The sequence below is a fragment of the Eleginops maclovinus genome, chromosome 3 (assembly GCF_036324505.1).
Source record: "Eleginops maclovinus isolate JMC-PN-2008 ecotype Puerto Natales chromosome 3, JC_Emac_rtc_rv5, whole genome shotgun sequence".
Taxonomy (NCBI): domain Eukaryota; kingdom Metazoa; phylum Chordata; class Actinopteri; order Perciformes; family Eleginopidae; genus Eleginops; species Eleginops maclovinus.
The window spans coordinates 22,940,737-22,958,961 of record NC_086351.1 but is presented as its reverse complement, the minus strand read 5'-3'; the positions used below and the strand labels follow the sequence as shown (position 1 = coordinate 22,958,961).

Genomic DNA, 18,225 nt, shown 5'->3' with positions numbered 1-18,225 from the left:
GGATTTGGGTGTGTCTCCAAGTGACAATTACCAGAGAGCCAAGTCTCTCGTTGAACTGATCAAGAACATTTTTGGAGGCTCAAAGCGGCCGGTGAACACAATAGGGTGCAGCGTGGTCCCTTGTCTCATGGTGTGAATCTCATCTCACGCAAGACGGGGTGGAGAAAAGACAACAGTGGAAAAAGAGAAGGAGGCTAGAGAGGGCAGGTACCATGGAAACTATGTGGAGAGGCTTCAGTGGAGCAGTGAGCCATCTCTGTGCTGAGACTGCAGGCCGGGCTGAATGGGAACAAGACAAACTCAGCTGGAGACCAGAGGAGGGGGTGGTGGTGGTGTTGTGGATGGCATGACGCTTTGAATGCAACAGAACACAACCTGTTCTGCTGCAATATAAACATATATATACATCCCCCACTATTCCCACCATCTTGGGCGGCCTGTTGTCCTTCCGGAGGTTTTCTTCGCAGTATCTTAGCTGTTTCTAGGACTGCGCTTTTCTGGACTGAAAGTTGTTCCTGGGATTTGCCCTAGTCACTATCCCAGTTTGTGGGGTTACTGCCCTGAGTGCTATGATCACTGGAACCATTGTTGCCTTCATGCTCCACATCTTCTCGGGGTCCTCTTGGAGCCCTTAGTATTTTTTATGTTACTGTTGCTTGGGATTGCTACGTTAATGACAACTGCCTTTTTCTGCCACCATGTTGCCCGGTTGGTTAGCCAAACCAATCAGTCTGGATCTGGAAGTCCCAAGGGATCACAACGTCGTTGTTGATTGTTGAACAGACACCTTTGTTGTTCTGATGTCCTCTCCATCTCTTTGCACTTGTGTCTCAAAAATGCATGTTTACTAACCCATCTTCCCCAGAGTTGTTTTGTCTCTCACCTGGCAGGTTGTCAACATTTAAGGCTACATCTGGATAATGAGTCATAGATCTTAAGTTAGTTTTTTGTTGAACAATTCAAGGCTCTAAGAACAGAGGGTGTGGTATTCTGTACAAACAGTAAAGCCCCCTGTGACAAATGTGTAATTTGTGAAATTGGGCCCTAATTAGATGATGAGTTCCCTCTTCCTTCTGGACTGTTGTCTCATTCAGAGCTCATGTCATCTCTGATCCCATTTGACTTATAACAAGATCTGATTTCATAAAACAATTCCTCATCATCACGCACATCTTCAGTTCCAGAGCCGCTCTCATCAAACTGACTAATATCAGAGAAAATTCTGATCTGCACTAGCTGACATTATGTTGATGTGACAGTTTACATAAACTCACCATTATGTCTGTATTAAAAGGAACAGTAAGTCAACAGTGGCATGAAAAAGCAGAAAACAGCACTACCTGTTATCACTTGCATCCAGCATGCTTTGAATACAAACTGTAACACTTGTTTGTACCCAGGGTCTCCACTTTTTGAAATAAATACATTGGAAAAACATTGCTTTACGTTTCATTTTAATCTTGACAACCGGAAATTGTTCAAATGTTCTGAGTTTCCTTGAATGATTTGTTGGACTACAGTTACGACTTACTGTACATACCTGAGGTTAGCATCTAATGGTTAGTATTTTTCCAGGAAGTGGGGGAAAAATTGGAAATATTTATCAGAAGACAGTGATGCTGCATTGAGCTGGAATTTCCTTCAATGAAACTACATCAAGTAATTCAGCATCAGTGGAAACGTCTCTCATCATGGTGAATGAGATCAGTAGATTAATCCCAAACCCCCCCCCCACCCCCCCCTTCCCTCTAACAGCTCCCTGCCATTGGCTGCTCCCCCCCGCGCCCCGCCTACAGTTCCAGCCTGATGTGGGGCCACCTTTAATACCGCTGCACTACAGCCGCAACTCCAACAGGAGACACAGCGCGAGACGGACTGGTGCCGCTGACCGGGGACAAGTTTACTGCCCCTACACATAGAACAGGCGCAACAAAACACACTGCGGGAGGATCACTTTGTTCCGGTACACACCCTTCATGTTGTGGGATTAAAGCGCGCAAAGACACACACGGGTGCGTAAAGTTGATGCGCTTATCCGCTTCTCCAGAGAACATTACCACTGAGGTCCAGCAGAGAGTCTTTGTCTGCGGAGGCAGAACTGTGCAGCGCCGCTCGGCTGGAGACATCGGGAGGATCTCTGTGAACGCGCCACATGCTTGTGGATGATATGGATTTGCTTTTGCTATAGCCCAGATTTGCCGCGGTTTTTTTTCCTATTTAAATATTCAGTTTTTCATCCTTGGACTGTGTGCGTAGTGACACTGTTAGATTTTATTTCTCTTTAACGAGCGCAGAGATTTCAAGACTAATCGTGCGGAATTACAACCATGAACTGTGTTGTCAGTTTGGTACACATCCTTTTGGCAGCGGTTCTTCACCTTTCCACAGTAAAGGTAAGCCTTCCATTTTATATTGATTCATAATTATTTGTTTCCTATTTCACACGTGCCTTACCAGCTTTCACTATTCTCAGTGGTTTTAGATAGTGACTGTACATGAGTTGCAAAACACTGTACTCACATGCTACAGATCCAGACAAAATATTGTCTAATAAAGTCAAAGTCAGATGTAGATCAAAACCTTGAACCCTTGAAACCTACTACATTATACACTATCTGCATGTTGTATCTAAAAGCCTCACAAAGTCAATCAAAGATCAGCATGGTTTGCTTTATACATGCAAAGAGAAATACGTGTCTTTATTTGCAAGACAATACAATTATGATCACTGCAAATCAGCTTTTTATCTGGATTCACTAAATAGTGCTTGCTGGATTACCCTTATTTTTAATGAAAAAGTGTCTAATATGTTTCCCCAAAAGTTTCTTGGCCCTTTCCCAAAATATAAACTACAATGTGGTTGCATTAAAGTGGGAGATTTCTGAATGGAGTTGTGCAGAACGGGCTCTGTACAGTCAGTCCCAAGGGGCTGCGGAGCTCAGTGTTCCCACGGGGATCCGGCTGTGTGGAGCCGAGCCCGGCTCCTCCTGCCCGGCTCCCCGCAGGATGCCCCCTCGCTCCCACACAGACCGATCCACTTTCTCACGCAATCCCTGCGCGGTTTACAGCAGCCACATAAGGTGAACGGAGCTCTGCCTTGGGGGCCGGTTCGCCAACGTCATCTTTTACTATCAAAATAAAGGCCGGTTCCCGTTAGTCCTTTCAAAATAAAACCAAGCCGCAATTCTTGCAATTTAATGAAACCATGCATGTCACAAAATGACCTCTCCTGTTACCTATTAAGATCGTTATTGGACTATATCTAGGGATTATTTCTTCCATCTTCGAATGATGGAAGAGTAACTCAAACATGGCATTCAACTTGTATGCTATGGCCAGACTTTCCCATTTTTAATAGGTGTGCATTATTGCAACTAGATTAATTCTATTATCTTCATTTTGTTGCATGTTTACAAATATAGGATATAGAGCCTTGCTCCTGAGCTTTTTGTTGGACATGCTGATGAATGAAGTGTTTAACAGGCACATATAGAATGGAGAATAAGGCATACGAGTAAAAATGTGACCCTTTTATGCAAATATACAATAAATGTGTTATAGTAACTATTTTATATAGGCCTTTGTTAATAAGCTGAATTAAAAACCTTTATTTACTTTGATGTACTTCACTTTGTCTAGTAAAAAGACATCATTTGGGTTTGTTTCATGGTGTTGACACTTTCCTAGCTGCATGCAGATTTGATTTATCTAACACCTGGTCTTATGTGCATCTCTTACAGACTGCCAGCATTAACAAGGGAGCGGAGAAGAGTAAGAATGAGGGTAAGTTTTCCACAGAGCTGTCTAATTTGAACTCTTCTTCTTTGTGTGCATGCCAGATGAACAGGGCCACCTAGTGGACATGGGCTGAACATTTACTGTACTAAGCCCTAGAATAACTTTGTTAAGAAAAAAAAAGTTTGACATATGGAAGGGAAATAGAGGGATTTGTGTAGGCTGAGGGAGGATTGTTTTTCTGTCCCGAGCTGAGGAATCAAAGTTCCCAGCGGTGAAAGGTCTCACTGAGGACTTTGGAGTCGCCATAAAAGTGCTGTAGATTTCAAAACAAGAATATGTGTGAGAGAAAAGGAAGTGAATGCCTCAGCAATATCTGGGAGTTGATACATGAGCTGTCAGCCTTGGTTCAATGCCGTACTCGTGTTGTTTCAAAGTGATACTGTTGTGTGAGGCCAAGGTTGGTTGGCCTGTACGTTGGTGATGGATGAAGACACTGATTAGTCTCCACACACAGCATCACGGGACAGGTTGTGGGACGCTTTTTAGACGCAGACAAACACACACACTGTCATATACTCTGTGATAAGGCAGTGGTAAATATGTGTTGCTCGAGTAACTTTCGGGGTTAAAAGGATGTGTTGGAATACATTTTTTGACAAATATTATATGGTTTCTGAGCCTTTCAACCTCAGTTTTCATGGAGATGGGTCAGGGTTGGGGTGATTTAACCTAAGAATTTAACTTCATGGATCATGTGGTTATGATGAAGACCATGAAATGGAGTTGAAAGTCCTCCAAAAATGTGAAAATGACCTTGCTTGTTTGTCAAAATGCAACGCCCCATGCTGATTGTTAACAGTGTGGCTCATTCATGTGTCTCTAATAGAGTTGGGACATGAATGGAGATCTTTGGCACAGGGGGAGATTATATATCAGACCTTTATACACACATACTTATTTGTAGGGTAGCTTTACTGTTGTTTTGGCTTTCCATTCAATATTTGGATGAATGGAAACATGTATAACCACAGTAACTGTTACAGGCTGATGTAAGACAGAGCAAATGTTTGTAACCTCTGTCAGGAGGTAGAACCAGTTGAGTGTGTTGACATGAGGCTTGTGAAGTAAATCCACCCAGCAGGTGCTAATGCTTTGGCTGCTCTTTGCAGCTGGCCTGGAGCCAGTAATGCAGATTTAATCATTTGTATTATTTGTAAACCTGATGTTACACCAACGAGTCTGTAAAAGAACCTGATCAATTCTCAGGTTAAGTAAAAAAAATGCCTAAGCATCAATGTGGGTATTATTTGTAGCATTTTGGAAATCATAAAACTGACAGTCTGTCTGCAGCGTTAGTCCAGAGGCAGAGCCTGCACAGGGGTGGGCTTCCTGGGGTCACATGTCAGAGGTGGACCCTGGCGCCACAGAGCCTGAGGTCATGGCTGCTCTGACTAACCAGGGGTCAGGAGTTAGCTGGGGGTCGCTGGGAACCTTGTCTAATGGACTATGGGACGGATTATTCTGGGCTGCGCAGGGAACAGAAATACAGAGAGGGCAGGGCCCTCATTAGGCTTGAGCTTGGTATTATAGGGTTCTGTCGGACATAGCTATCAAAACTAATTTCTGTTTTTGATTCTTGATGCTTTTGTGTCATGTCAAAATCTTGCTTTGCACTCTTCCTGCAGTGGCTATAACTTGATTTTACTGTCACAAACTATGTGCAAAGTGTTGCTCTTCCATAGCAACTGTGTAGCTGCTTCAGTGTAATAACTGCCACTAAAATAATCAACAATATTTGCCATTGCACTTATTGGCTTATCTACTCTTTAGTCACATGGTTATATTCCTCTATTTGTCTACTCCTAAATGACTTGTTTTATTTTGTGATCTTTTTTAACACTTGCACACATTAATTGGAGTTTCTTAGATAATTGTCAAACATGTCACGTCTTTTTCCACCAAACAGTTGACAGTTAAGATTTTCAGCACCACATAAATGACGTTGTTGTCACCCGAGCCACAGATCTGTGAAGCTGCTCAATGAGCTTGGCATGCTATTTGGCATTACCTAGGAATAAATAGCTGTGGTGTAATTATTTCTAAATGTGAAAAAAACAGGGGCTGAATTCTTTATTACATAGTGTAATACCAGTAATATTTCCTTCCCACACTGGCTGAGGATCAATTTTCTTCTTCTTCCCCAGTCATCCCTCTCACAGATGTCCTCATCAACAGTTTGTGCAAGCCCAGGGAGGTGCTGGTGGACATCTTCCAGGAGTATTCAGAGGACACGGAACACACCTACATTCCCTCCTGTGTGGTGCTCAACCGCTGTGGAGGCTGCTGTAACGACGAAGCATTGGAATGTGTTCCTACGGAAACACACAACGTCACGATGCAGGTGAGCATCTGATGGACATATTCTGGTCATCTTCTGGTTCATATTTGTATTTAGTGTCTCTACTGGGACATGTCTCCATGCTTTAATGTTCAAAAAGCTCTTTATTGTTTTTATACTGCCTGTGCTGCAGCACCTCTTTTCACCCTCTGTCTGAAACCAGAGCCCAGTCTGTTCTGATTGGTTAGCTAGCCAGATCTGTTGTGATTGGTAAACTGCTTAGGGATGTCCCGCCCCTAAACCTAACAGGAACAATGTGTTGAATCTCATAGAAGCCTGGTCTGTGTGGGAGAGACTCTCTCCCACACAGACCCTCTGGAGGGAACACAGGGATTTTAGCCTTTGCAGACCATTTACATGCACAAAAACCTATAATACACACCTGAGGAAATAGAAAGCCCCAACAGCATAATAGGGCCCCTTTAACGTTACGTTAGTGTCCTGTTTATTACAGGACACTAACGTAACGTATACTTCATTTGTGCCCTTACATATACAAATATAATACAAACATAATACAAAATGTCACTTTTTTAAATGTACACATAAAAATGTGTCTTTTACCACTCAAGAAGTTGTGTGACTAATTCAACTCAGCTCATGGTCTCCATCAGCGGATGGACTTTAGTTGATATGGCTCAGTCGTCACTATAGGATCTATTTGAGTTGAATGCTAACACATGACTGTATTTCCACACCTAGGTCACATTGTCACCATTGATCTATTTCTATGAACGCTCCAAACACTGATGAAGACCATGACATTGAGGGATACAGAAAGCTAGTCCGAGGAGCGTGTGTTGAGATGATTAGGGTTAGTAGCTCTTCAGGCATTATGGAAAGATGTTGTCAGGCCAAGGTTTTGTTTTCTGTTCACTGTGTGCATGTCTGAGACACAAACAAGGAGCAGAGAAAGTGCGGCTGCCAGGCATCTCAGATATGTTGTTTACCTCCGCACACGCTGTGTTTACAGCCATGTCTCAGTGGTCAAACCTCTCCCTTCCTGCGTTGGGCTGCAGAAGATGGGAGAGTCCCACAGACAGGTCATGTCTTTGGTTAAACAGCGCTGTTTAGACTGTCTGTTTCAAAAGTCATGTTGATGTTGTTTTAGTCTAAACCTTGCCTTGTTTTGTCCTCTTTTTCTCTTCAAGATAATGCGTCATAGACCAATGGTAACGCAACACATTATTCAATTAAGCTTCACAGAGCACACATCGTGTATATGCAGGTAAGAGACTGCACACCTCACGCACAGCGGCAGTGAATGGAATAAAAGCAACACAACTAAATCACCTTCTTTTTATTTCATTTCAGACGAAAACCAGATCTTCCAGTAAAGAAAGAATAGTAAGTACGTGTTCTGTTTTTCTCTGTTTTGTCATCTGTTTGAAGGGTTTCTGGGAGGGGTTCTGGTTGGTTGGTGGCTGGGTGCAGGGTGAGCAGCAGCAGCTGGAGGCTGGAAGCAGCTAATTGTGCTAACAGCTGAGTCAGCAGAAAGACCTCCTGTCTTGTGTTGGGAGTTTTAAGCTGAAAAAGTAGGGCTCCTTCAAGTTGTGAAGGTATCTTTTTCACGTTGTGTTGAATGTTTGTTTTTAGATCTGATATTTAGATCTGGTATTACCTTTGAAATACTTTTGTTAAAAACTGTTGTTGATACAAGCTTCTCCAAGAGTCCGAAAAGGGGCAACATTTAGTATTACGGTTAATCCGAACTATTTGAATGAATAAGATATATTACACGCTTCAAGCGTATTGAAACCTGGATCAAATACACAGACCTTTCAAATTCCAGTATAGTTAAAAAAAAAAAGTGACCATGACTGGTGATGGCACAATTTAGCAGGTCAAAATATATCATCCAACTCAAATGCACTCATATGTTCCATCCTGTGTCCTGTAGATGTTGGAGGTAGTGAGCTATCTTTACAGGGCTCTCACACTTTGAGCGTGCTCTTTTTATGGCGCCGGGGTTTAGTGCTTTATGGTGCGTCTATAACAGCGTGAATGATCGAGGCGTAGCCGGCCCGGATTCAGACCACCCTTGACTGACTCCAGTTGCACAAACCTGACCCCCGGCCCTCTGTATCTTCCCCAGTCTAATCATAGCAACAGGTGTCATGCCGTTAACCTATTTTTATTTTTAGTGGTGTAAATAGAGGATGAGCTCGGAGGGAGACGTGCTGTAGATTGAGAGAACTCCCTCGCTGTCACAGCTGACATGGAGCAGAGTGTGTGTCGGACAGATGCATGCATGTGGTGTGTGTGTCTTCTGGGCGGCAGGTCAGCTTGGTAATTGGATGAGAGGGGTTGCGTGTGCCGATCAGCGGGTTAAAACCTGACGGATTGGTGGAGGAGAGATTGGATCATGTTAGCTAAGTCAAACCCGTTTGTCATGGAAACTCAGCTGATCCTGGTCCAGCCTTGTTGGGTGTCTGCCTGTCACTGTGCACGTAAGCAACCAGGCTGTGGCAGGGTGGAGGGAGCAGAGAGCAGGCAGTGACGGGAACACACGCTCCGGTACACCTTGCCCAGTGCTATCTCACGGATCACCCCCGCTAATGAGCAGATTAGGGCAGTTATGTTGGTTGATTAGCCCCCATGGTTTGTGGACTATATATTGAACCCTGTGGGGGAAATTTGCAATTCTCTTCCTCATGTGTGTCAAGGTTATTGACTGGAAAACCTTTTAAGTTAGTCTTTTGGAACACTCAGATGTTATACTTAAGTAGAGGCCCTGAATTCCTTTTTTTTCAAATGCGATTTTTTAGGGAATTATTTTGTTTAAAGGCAAACGTAACAAAATGAAAACTTACATACATTAAATAACTACATGATAATCCATACATCATACAAAGGAAAAAAAGGTCCTGCATTAAATATCTTACTTAAGTAAAGGTACAAAAGTATTGGAATCAAAATATACTTAAAGTCTCAAAAGCAAAAGTACTCATTATGTGGCCCAGTTCAGAATCATATTTATGAAATGATTCTGATGCATTCAGGGGTTCATTATCTCTTGTATAGGTTGAGCTAATTTAAATTAATATATATACTGCTGCTGAATATCCAAATATGTCATGTCAATGTTTATTTATTATTTGATATTAACTAATAATCCCAGTAGTGTAGTAGAAGTATGATGTAGCATCACATTAACATACCCAGATAAAGTACAAAGACCTTCAAATGATCCTTTAATACAATTGATAAGACACTGTAATCAATATACTTCATTATACTCCATGACTAAAATACCGGGTTGACATATCACGTGTTCTTTATTTGTAAAAACTATAGGAGTATTTGCAGCATAAAATGGAAACACTGAAGTATAATTGTGTTGAATAATACTTGAGTAGATGTACTGAGTTACGCTCCACCACTGCAGGTTCCATGTTTACCTGCTCATCAGCCCCATGATTTCACTTCATTTCTAAATGAGTTTCCCATGGCATATGTCACATTATCTCTGCGTTATCTGTAAGGCTGTCTGCTGGCCTGTACTGTGCTGCTCTGATAACTTCCACTTTCTGTTGGGGATTTATCTGCTGCCATGTTTGCTTTTGTTCAGGATGATAGATGGCCACAGCGACAGTCGCAGTTCTACACACACGCGAGTAAGATCTCTGCAGCCTTGACAAGTTCACAGATTAGTTCTGCTTTGGGTTGCTCTGCTCCTGTTTTCAAACAGGAGGTGATACGGGATTGATCCTGCAGATTGGTTTGTGAAATTTAAGATCAGAGACTAAGCATAGTTCCATTTCGCCCCATAGTAACTCCTCTATATATCTACTTCTGTCCTTGTTGTGTCTCTGGCGTGACCTTCCCTCTCATAAGCTGAGCACTGTAACAGATACTGCAGCCGCTATAGTGTCTAGCTCAACGTCAAACTGTTAGATGTTCATTTTAAAGCCTCCCATGGGTGACCCTGCTGCCTCAGTTCACCCTTTAAGTTTAGATTGTTAAGTGTTGGGTGGAGTTGGCTCAGTTTGCTTTGGCTCCAGCTGCTTGTTTTAAAATCCTGCCAACCCAGGAACCATCTTCTTATGCTGTCAAGTGTTCCCTTTGCTCCTACCAAACAAAAAGTCACATGTAAATACCGAATGACAACGCAAATATATCACACTGAAAAAAACTAAGACTTTGACTTTAATTACATGTAATGTGTCAACAGATTCCTCATAACTGTATTAGGTTAGTTGAAAGTAATAATATAAAGTTCAAATGAAATAATTATAGGTTCAACTTAATATTATTGCTTTCAACTAACCTTATATAATTCTGTGATATTTGTTTTACATAATACATTTCATTAAAGTCAATGTTTCAGTTTTTCAGTGCACTTCAGTATCTAAATAATACAGAATATAAAGAATATACTGAATAAATTGTAAACTCTATAATATACAGTCTCTCTAAGCTACAGAAATATATAGAAATAAGCTTCAGACACATATTGGCATTGGATTTGATATACGTTACATTGACTTCATCAATATGCTGTTATGTGTTGTAATATAATGTTGGGACAGAATACTTTTAGTGAAAATGATGGCAGGTGACTTGGCTTCCCTGGCTGGATTTTCGTAGACAGTCAGGACTTTTGGACGATTTTGCATGAGTGTCTGTGTCTGCCCTTTTTCTGCAGAATTCGCTCTATAGCTTAGATCTCTCTCTGTTTCTCCCTTTTTGCTTCCCTTGCAGCCACTGTGCGCCTTGCTCAGAGAGAAGAAAACGCTTGTTTGTGCAGGACCCTCTCACCTGTAAATGTTCCTGCAAATTCACACAGTTAGACTGCAAGTCCAGGCAACTTGAGTTAAACGAAAGAACTTGCAGGTTTGTTTACCATACATACTCGATAAACAACTTGCCTTCCTCTTTTATTTTTTCCTCCCCCCACTACCTGTGCTTTCTGCAAAGTTCGATCTCCTGCTGAGAAACGCATGCTTCTCCCTGCTTCTTGATCCTGTGTTGGTGTTTGGGAATGTGGCATCTCTGTGCTTCTCTGTGCTTGCATTTTCTTTTGTGAAGTCGACAGTCACGTTAGATTTGTTTCTTGTGTATGATTTTAGATCCAAATGTAGCTTTTATCCTGTCTGAATGCTCAAGATGTTAGTGCTTGCATTACGCTATGTTATTATACCAGGGTTAGAAACTCCCAGACGTGTAGTTAGATTGATATATGTTTATGAGAGAACGTTTTTCTTGGTTCAATAATGGACCTTATTTTAGCTAGAACATTATATAAAGGAAAGGGTTTTGTGGTTGTATGAGTGTAAGAAAGGAGCATTGTGCATTTAAAGGGTTGGTTCACCTATTTTTTTACTCACCTTAGGAGGTATCTAGCTTTGCAGAGACTCAATGCTTCGAGACATCCACTTCCTGCCACCGTAATACAATAGAAGTGAATGCAATCTCTTTTGGGATGCTGGAACAACATCCTGCCAATTAATCAGAGGATAGAGTTTGCTTTTGACTCATACTGACAAATCTCAATTTACTGCTGAAGACTTTGAGAAAAGACAGAAAGCTCCAGGGGGAAAGAGTTAGTAAATGATATTAGTTTTATTGTTTTCTCGCCTAAGTTAACCAAGACAACACCAAATTGGAAAAAAGGATAGTTATAATACCTTAATCAATCGGTGAGGGAGCTGCTTTTAATCTGGCTTTGTTACCAGTAGACAATGAGTTTCAAACAATGTCCATTATCTGCCATTTTTCTACAGAGGTTTGCAGGTGTTCATGCTGCTTGCATTTTACTGTCTTTTTCTTCTGGAGTTAAACTCATTACGGACTGTTTGCAGCAGAGCCAATAGAGAGGTGCTGCCCCTAGCTAATAAGGTCTCACTACCTCTACTGACCCAACCACTTCCAAGACCTCTGACCCCCCCACCTCCCACACTGCTTTGGATTTGTTGAACACAACACACTCCTGGTTGCAGCAACCATTGAGAGGATTCTGATTGGTTGCTCAGTGGTCAGGAGTTCTCTGGAGCTGGGGTTAGGTGCCTGTTGACCCCCACCATTTAAACCTACCCCCAATTCCAGCTAGAACCCCCACCCCTGAACCTAACCCTGAAGCTCCCAGAAAACACACACATTTGGTGTTTATGGCTTCTTAAATGAAAAGATATAACTTTTTGGTTGAAAAAGTACATTTGATATACAGCAGAAAAAGTATCAGGAGGTGCAAACTGACCCAAATCATCCATCCCACAACCCCAACCCCCCCTTACTATCCCCCTTGTGCTTCTTGCTCTGCCCCTTCCTTTATATAATCCCTCATTTTGCATGGAGCAGCTATGTGTGAGACATTGTGTTGATCATATTCTGAGACTAAACTGTTTAAAACCATTAATCTGGCATCACCTAACCAGATTTTTTCCTTGTCTTCCACAGATGTGAGAAACCGAGGAGGTGAGACCAGCAACACTGTTATGAAGGAATACTTTTCTTGGCTCAGCACTTTGAAAACCTGAGGATGCATTCCCTGCCAGGACACGAAACGACAACGCAAGACAGGACATTCTTAAACGCAACTCTTGCAAGTGTTTGTTTTCCGCCTAAAGATATTAATATATATGTACATATACTAAAAGTACATCGACAATGTGTATTGCTGCTACTTAAAAAGAGACACTATATAAAGCAAAACGAATGCGCCGCTGGCGTGTGAACGGGAAATGTTTCAGTGGCGTTCTGCTCATGGGTAGAATTTGTAAGAGATTTTATGTGACATTTCACTGGATGCTGGTCTGCTGTGGATATCTTAAAATATTTTGTAGTAACAAAAACGAGCAGTGCAGCAGGAGCCAAGCTCCCCCTCCGAACTCTGACGAAGAAGAAGAAGAAGAAGAAGAAGAAGAAGAAGAAGAAGAAGAAGAAGAAGAAAAAAAGGAGCGCCTGTTGTACTTGAACTTAAATGCAGGTCCAAGGACTGTTTCCTTCTGCGAAATGATGTGAAGCTTTGTCCCCACTGTATGGACCGACTCTGTGTGGAAACACACCTGAAAAGGTCTCTCAGAGTTTCCTGAAGTCACTGTGGATGCAGATGATGTGCCGTGGTGACGGATAAATGTGAAGATGACCTTCTTTCCTCGTGGGAGGGTTACATGACAAAGGCAGGAACTGAACCAAAGTGTAGCTAACGGTGAAGCCTAGCAAGAAAATAGATTTTATGTTAAAATTGGGTTAGGGTTAAGGTTTTTATTTCAGGGTTAAAGTTAAGAAACCACTTCCTGGTTCTTGACCCGCCTCCTTCATGTAACCCTTTCCCCCGATGGGAACCTAGACATGTCTCTCTCTTTGTGCACAGAGTTTATTATTTACATTTTGAGGTATTGTGTTTCTTTCACAAAATGTCTTGCGACCAGGCTGTCTAAAGGGATATTACTGTAAGTATATACGGAGACAAGCAGTGAACAGACAAGCCGATCACATCAGATCAGCACTCACTGTACAAATCCACAAACTTCCTTATTTAATGGCTTTGTGTGTGTTCCAAAGAAAAAAATCAGGCATCCACAGAAAACATAAACGATCTGTATATACTTACTAGATATCCCTTTGTCTAGTACACTTCATTTTTATTTATAGAAAGCGCTCAGTATTCTGCATACTGATATTTATATTCAGTGTTAAGGTTATTTTTTAAATTGTTTTTCGGAGATTGAACGGAGAACATGTATGACTGTAGACTCCTTTTTTGTGGGAAAAAGGAGTGATGCTTTGACATTCCTGATTTAAACTAAAGCTGTGTTTCTCAGAGGCTAGAGGGGTGGGGTGGGGGGCAATTATGGTGGGCCTGTTGACTGATATTAACCCCCCACCACCAACATGTGCCAACACAGGTGTTTTTCATTTTGGACTGGGGACATGGACATGTGGTTTTGCACTTGTTGGCCCAAAGGCACATCATATGGGAGACTGAAGTAGTCTGCTGCTCAGCTCGGACCTAATTTAGTGAAGACTGTCCAATCAGACAGGGGCCTCCAGTCTGACGGTGGTAAACTGGCAAAGTGTCTCTATGACCTCAACCCAGCCTCATTCCCAAGTATTACACTGATCTGTGCTTCAGTAGCCACCCAGCACACATGTCTTATGCTACATTTTGAACGTATGAGAAAAGAGCTTCCTCATTCATGAGCCATAATAGAGGAATAAATAGGATATAAAGTTGAAAATGATGAAGAAACAATATAATATCATTTTAAAAATAATTTACAGATGTTTTATATTATATAAATTAATTTCAATTTCAGGTCACTGATGTGCCTCCATATATAATGTATATCGTATATCTGTCTCAGATTGATGATTAGGAGCTGCGCTTCTACATCATCTAATTCTGATACTCTTTTTTTGTAGAGGCGGTACACGACTCAAATTAGCCTACAAGAAAAATTTGCGATTTCTGATATTTATCTAATTACATGTAGCCTGACAGTCATTCAAATGTGCACTAAAACAACTGAAACATTACATTTCATTTAAAGGTCTCCTAGGTGGCTTGTACGGCATTAGAAAGCACCGTAGTTGGTGGTTTCTAATGCCGTACAAGCCACAAATGACATCAAAGATGAACTTTACATCATTTATGAACCGAAACCGATTTCACCCATTTTTTAGCAGCTTTCACATACTTGGATCAGGAGGGAAAGAGAGACAACTTTTTTTGCTGACACTTTCTGAGTCTCTTAACACACAGGGGAGACATTATATATATATATATATATATATATATATGTATTAAAGACATACAAAAGTGCATTTTGCACAATAGGGGACCTTTAAATAACAAATAGTAAGTTCAACTTAATATCATTGCTTTCAACTAACCTAATACAGTTATATGACATTTGTTGACATTTAATTAAAGTCAATGTTTCTAATTAGACTAGCTGCGAGGCCCTATACAATATGTCAGCAGTGGTCCGAAGAGGGGTCGAGACTCATAGTGAGTGATCCGTTCCTGCTCAGACTTGAGTCATTTTTCTGCGATATAGAGGTTGTAGCTGAGCGTCAGTCTGCCACCCTCACACTGAGGCCTGAGAGTGTTCCCTGAACACACCCTCCACTTCTCTGATGACGACAACATTCTATTTGTATTTAAAAGTGACAGACTTTTTCTTGAGTTTGTACAGCCACACATTTTTAGTATATTTTCACGTTAATATATTTATTGCTGTAAAATGTTTTACAATATTAATACTCTTTTTGTTGTTTTTAGTGTAAGTATTAAACATATTTATTTTGAAAAAAGCACTCTGTTCTTTTTATTATTGTCTTTGAAAGCTTGTGTTTTCAGTGTGAAAATAGTGTCAGATACAGCTGAGTGGAACATTACAGGACAGATATTTCACATCCTGTTGATCATTAACAGACATGATGTGTTGCCAGGTACTACAGTTTACATTTCCAGCAAGGGTGGCGAGATATTTCTCAGAATAGTATATTGACATGTCTGATATATTTGAACTGGTTGGGATTAAATCACCCTTTTTTTATAATTCTCCTCCAGATCTTCCCTGTGTCTTTCTCTCAGGTAACACCTGCAGTTAAAAGCTGGAATTGCAAATGTAGCTGTATCAATGCTACAGTAGTTGCCATTGTACGCTCATATGCTACTGTTTTGAATTCTACAAAAAATATCAATGTTTCTCCGAGTATTTCTTCCTATGAGTTAAGATCTCACTGGTTAATTTGTCCTCTTTAATATTGTTTTTAGGACCCATTGTGTATTTTGTTAGCTGATAGGTGTCTCAAAGTCATTGTGTTAACTGTCGTTTGGCAAGACTGCCAATATTGGCTTTTTTCTTTTTAAAAACAAGGGCAACCTTTTCAAAATCTTAACTAAAAACACAGTTTTCTTTAGTATATGCCTCACAACAGACACAGCCATAAAACATAGGGGAAGTTTATTTGACACCACCCAGAGTTTTCTGATGAGTGCAATAGAGTTCAAAGTGTTAGTCATCTTGGCAGTGACGAGAACATCTAACTCTCAGTCTCATTAAACAATGTGGAAAGAGATAGATCATTATTTGATTAGTTGAGTTTTAACCCTTAATTTATGTATTCACACCAAAACTGTTTTTTCTAACCCTCCTATAAATATGTTTGTTGCTGCTCTCAACTTTTGGAGCCTCTCCTGTGGACACTCAAGGAACTACAGTTTTTGGCATTTGGGTGCTAGCTTCGTCTTTCAGCCCAGCAGGGTCCCTATATGGAGAGAAAATATTCATGTGGGTATGAACATCTTTCAGGTGCTGCCAAAAAGTCAAAAAGGACCGGGTCAGGTCGGGTCACTCCCATAGCCCAAAGGCCGTTGGGGCACTTTGATGACATCACTACTCGTCTCAAAACATCTCGATCTTCCACCCAAAAACAAATAAGTCAGAAAGATAGTGAGGCCCTGCTTTCACTGTGAACCCTATGCACTCCACCATCTATTTTCTCCGTCCAACTCTTTATGTCCGTCAGCCATTCTCCCTTTGGCCTTCCTTCACCTTTTCTTCCCTCAACTGTACTACCTGCTCATGGTCGGGCTGCCGGTCACTAAACCAGTATCTCCAGGATCTTTGAGCTGTGTGATTAGGGTGTGTGGACATCTAGCAGGACTAAAAACAAAACCTGTCATAGGGTGGTTGAGTTCCCCCATTCCACTGGGAAACCAACGGACATTCAATCCTGGAGAGAAGATCAACACTTCTTAGTAGTGGCTGTAAACAGCTTTATAAATGGAGTCTATTTACCAATTACTAGGTACATTAATCACAATGCACAGATGAAGCAACTAGTGTATTTCCTGATCTGTTCAGTCTCATATTGCAGATGCACTTTAGTCTTACTTTTCGTGACTGGATTGGTGTTCAAGTACTTCGCTTCACATTTTTCCCTCGTTGTTATAAAGTTATTTTAGATTTGATGTACAAAAAAATACGACAGCCTCTTGCTGAATGACTGATTTAATACATCTGAAGGTCCTGCAGTCCTGATTTTGGTGCACAAAGATATTGTGGGAGCACTGGTCCAACTCTAGGGTAGCACTTTCACAAAGATTAGGCATTAATGTCGAACACAAGTGTTGAAGCACTTCAGAATAGCAGATTTGAGGCATAAATGAGGCAGTGCTGGGTTTGGGTGCAGCTAAAGCCCAGAAGAATGCTGCAAATCATTTGATCTGTGATTAAAGGGAATTTTTTTTCTATATCAGGCCAACTTTGCCGTCATGTTAGTAAGAGTTTGGCAGTATTTTTAAATGCTCCTTCACTAATTCCAGAAACAAATGTGAACCTATATATACATATATATAAACAGCTCTGGAAAGAAGTAAGAGACCAATCCACATCTTTCCTAAATCTCAATCTCTATACTGTATGGCAGCAATTCCATTCCAGTGTATGTTGAATTTGAACACAGAGAAATGTTGTCATTAGTTTATAGAATATAATAAAATAAAACACATTCCTTTAAATTGTAAAAACAGAGAAAGTGATAATTGTGCAGTGGTCGCTTAATTTCTTCCATAAATATATGTATATGGTGTGGAAGATGAGACAATGAATTGTATATTAAGTTCATTATAGTTAAAGAGCTATACATAATTCATTTTGGTAATATTACTTTAGGACTTTTTTCCTAGGATCGGGCTAGGGTTAAATAAGTATTTTAGATTGCCTCAGTATCAACCAAATTAGTATTGCCTTTGTACTTAAAATATCAATGTAACTGACTAACAGTGCTAGTGATAGCTATTTTGGTTTCTAGTTTACTCGTTTCATCCCTGCCGTTTGGAAATTCACAAGAAAAGATCATTTCCTCTACACCGACGCTCTCATTAGTCATTCATAATTCAAGAATGGACTCAATGATGGAATGAGGAACACAGAACGAGGAAGTACGAATGAATGGAAACGTGTGTGTGTGTGTGTGTGTGTGTGCGTGTGTGTGTGTGTGTGTGTGTGTGTGTGTGTGTGTGTGCGTGTGCGTGTGTGTGTGTGTGTGTGTGTGTGTGTGTGTGTGTGTGTGTGTGTGTGCGTGCGTGCGTGCGTGCGGGTGTGTGTGTGTGTGTGTGTGTGAGATTAATC

The 18,225-nt window shown here is 41.0% G+C and overlaps 1 protein-coding gene across 4 annotated transcripts; it reads left to right on the top strand.

Moving 5' to 3' along the window:
* The first annotated feature begins 1,851 nt into the window (after nucleotides 1–1,851).
* Nucleotides 1,852–15,397, top strand: vegfaa (vascular endothelial growth factor Aa). 4 transcript variants are annotated; one of them, XR_010165443.1, is made up of 7 exons: nucleotides 1,852–2,393; nucleotides 3,741–3,783; nucleotides 5,943–6,139; nucleotides 7,288–7,364; nucleotides 7,451–7,487; nucleotides 10,841–10,972; nucleotides 12,536–15,397. XR_010165443.1 is itself a non-coding variant. In XM_063879388.1 (7 exons), exons 1-7 carry the CDS (start codon nucleotides 2,328–2,330, stop codon nucleotides 12,555–12,557), a joined length of 570 nt encoding a protein of 189 aa, XP_063735458.1. In that variant the 5' UTR covers nucleotides 1,852–2,327; the 3' UTR covers nucleotides 12,558–15,397. The 4 variants fall into 4 exon arrangements, 3 of the variants coding, with proteins under 3 accessions (XP_063735458.1, XP_063735459.1, XP_063735460.1); XM_063879388.1 differs by having other exon boundaries at nucleotides 7,451–7,483; XM_063879389.1 differs by lacking the exon at nucleotides 10,841–10,972 and having other exon boundaries at nucleotides 7,451–7,483.
* The last annotated feature ends 2,828 nt before the right edge of the window (nucleotides 15,398–18,225 follow it).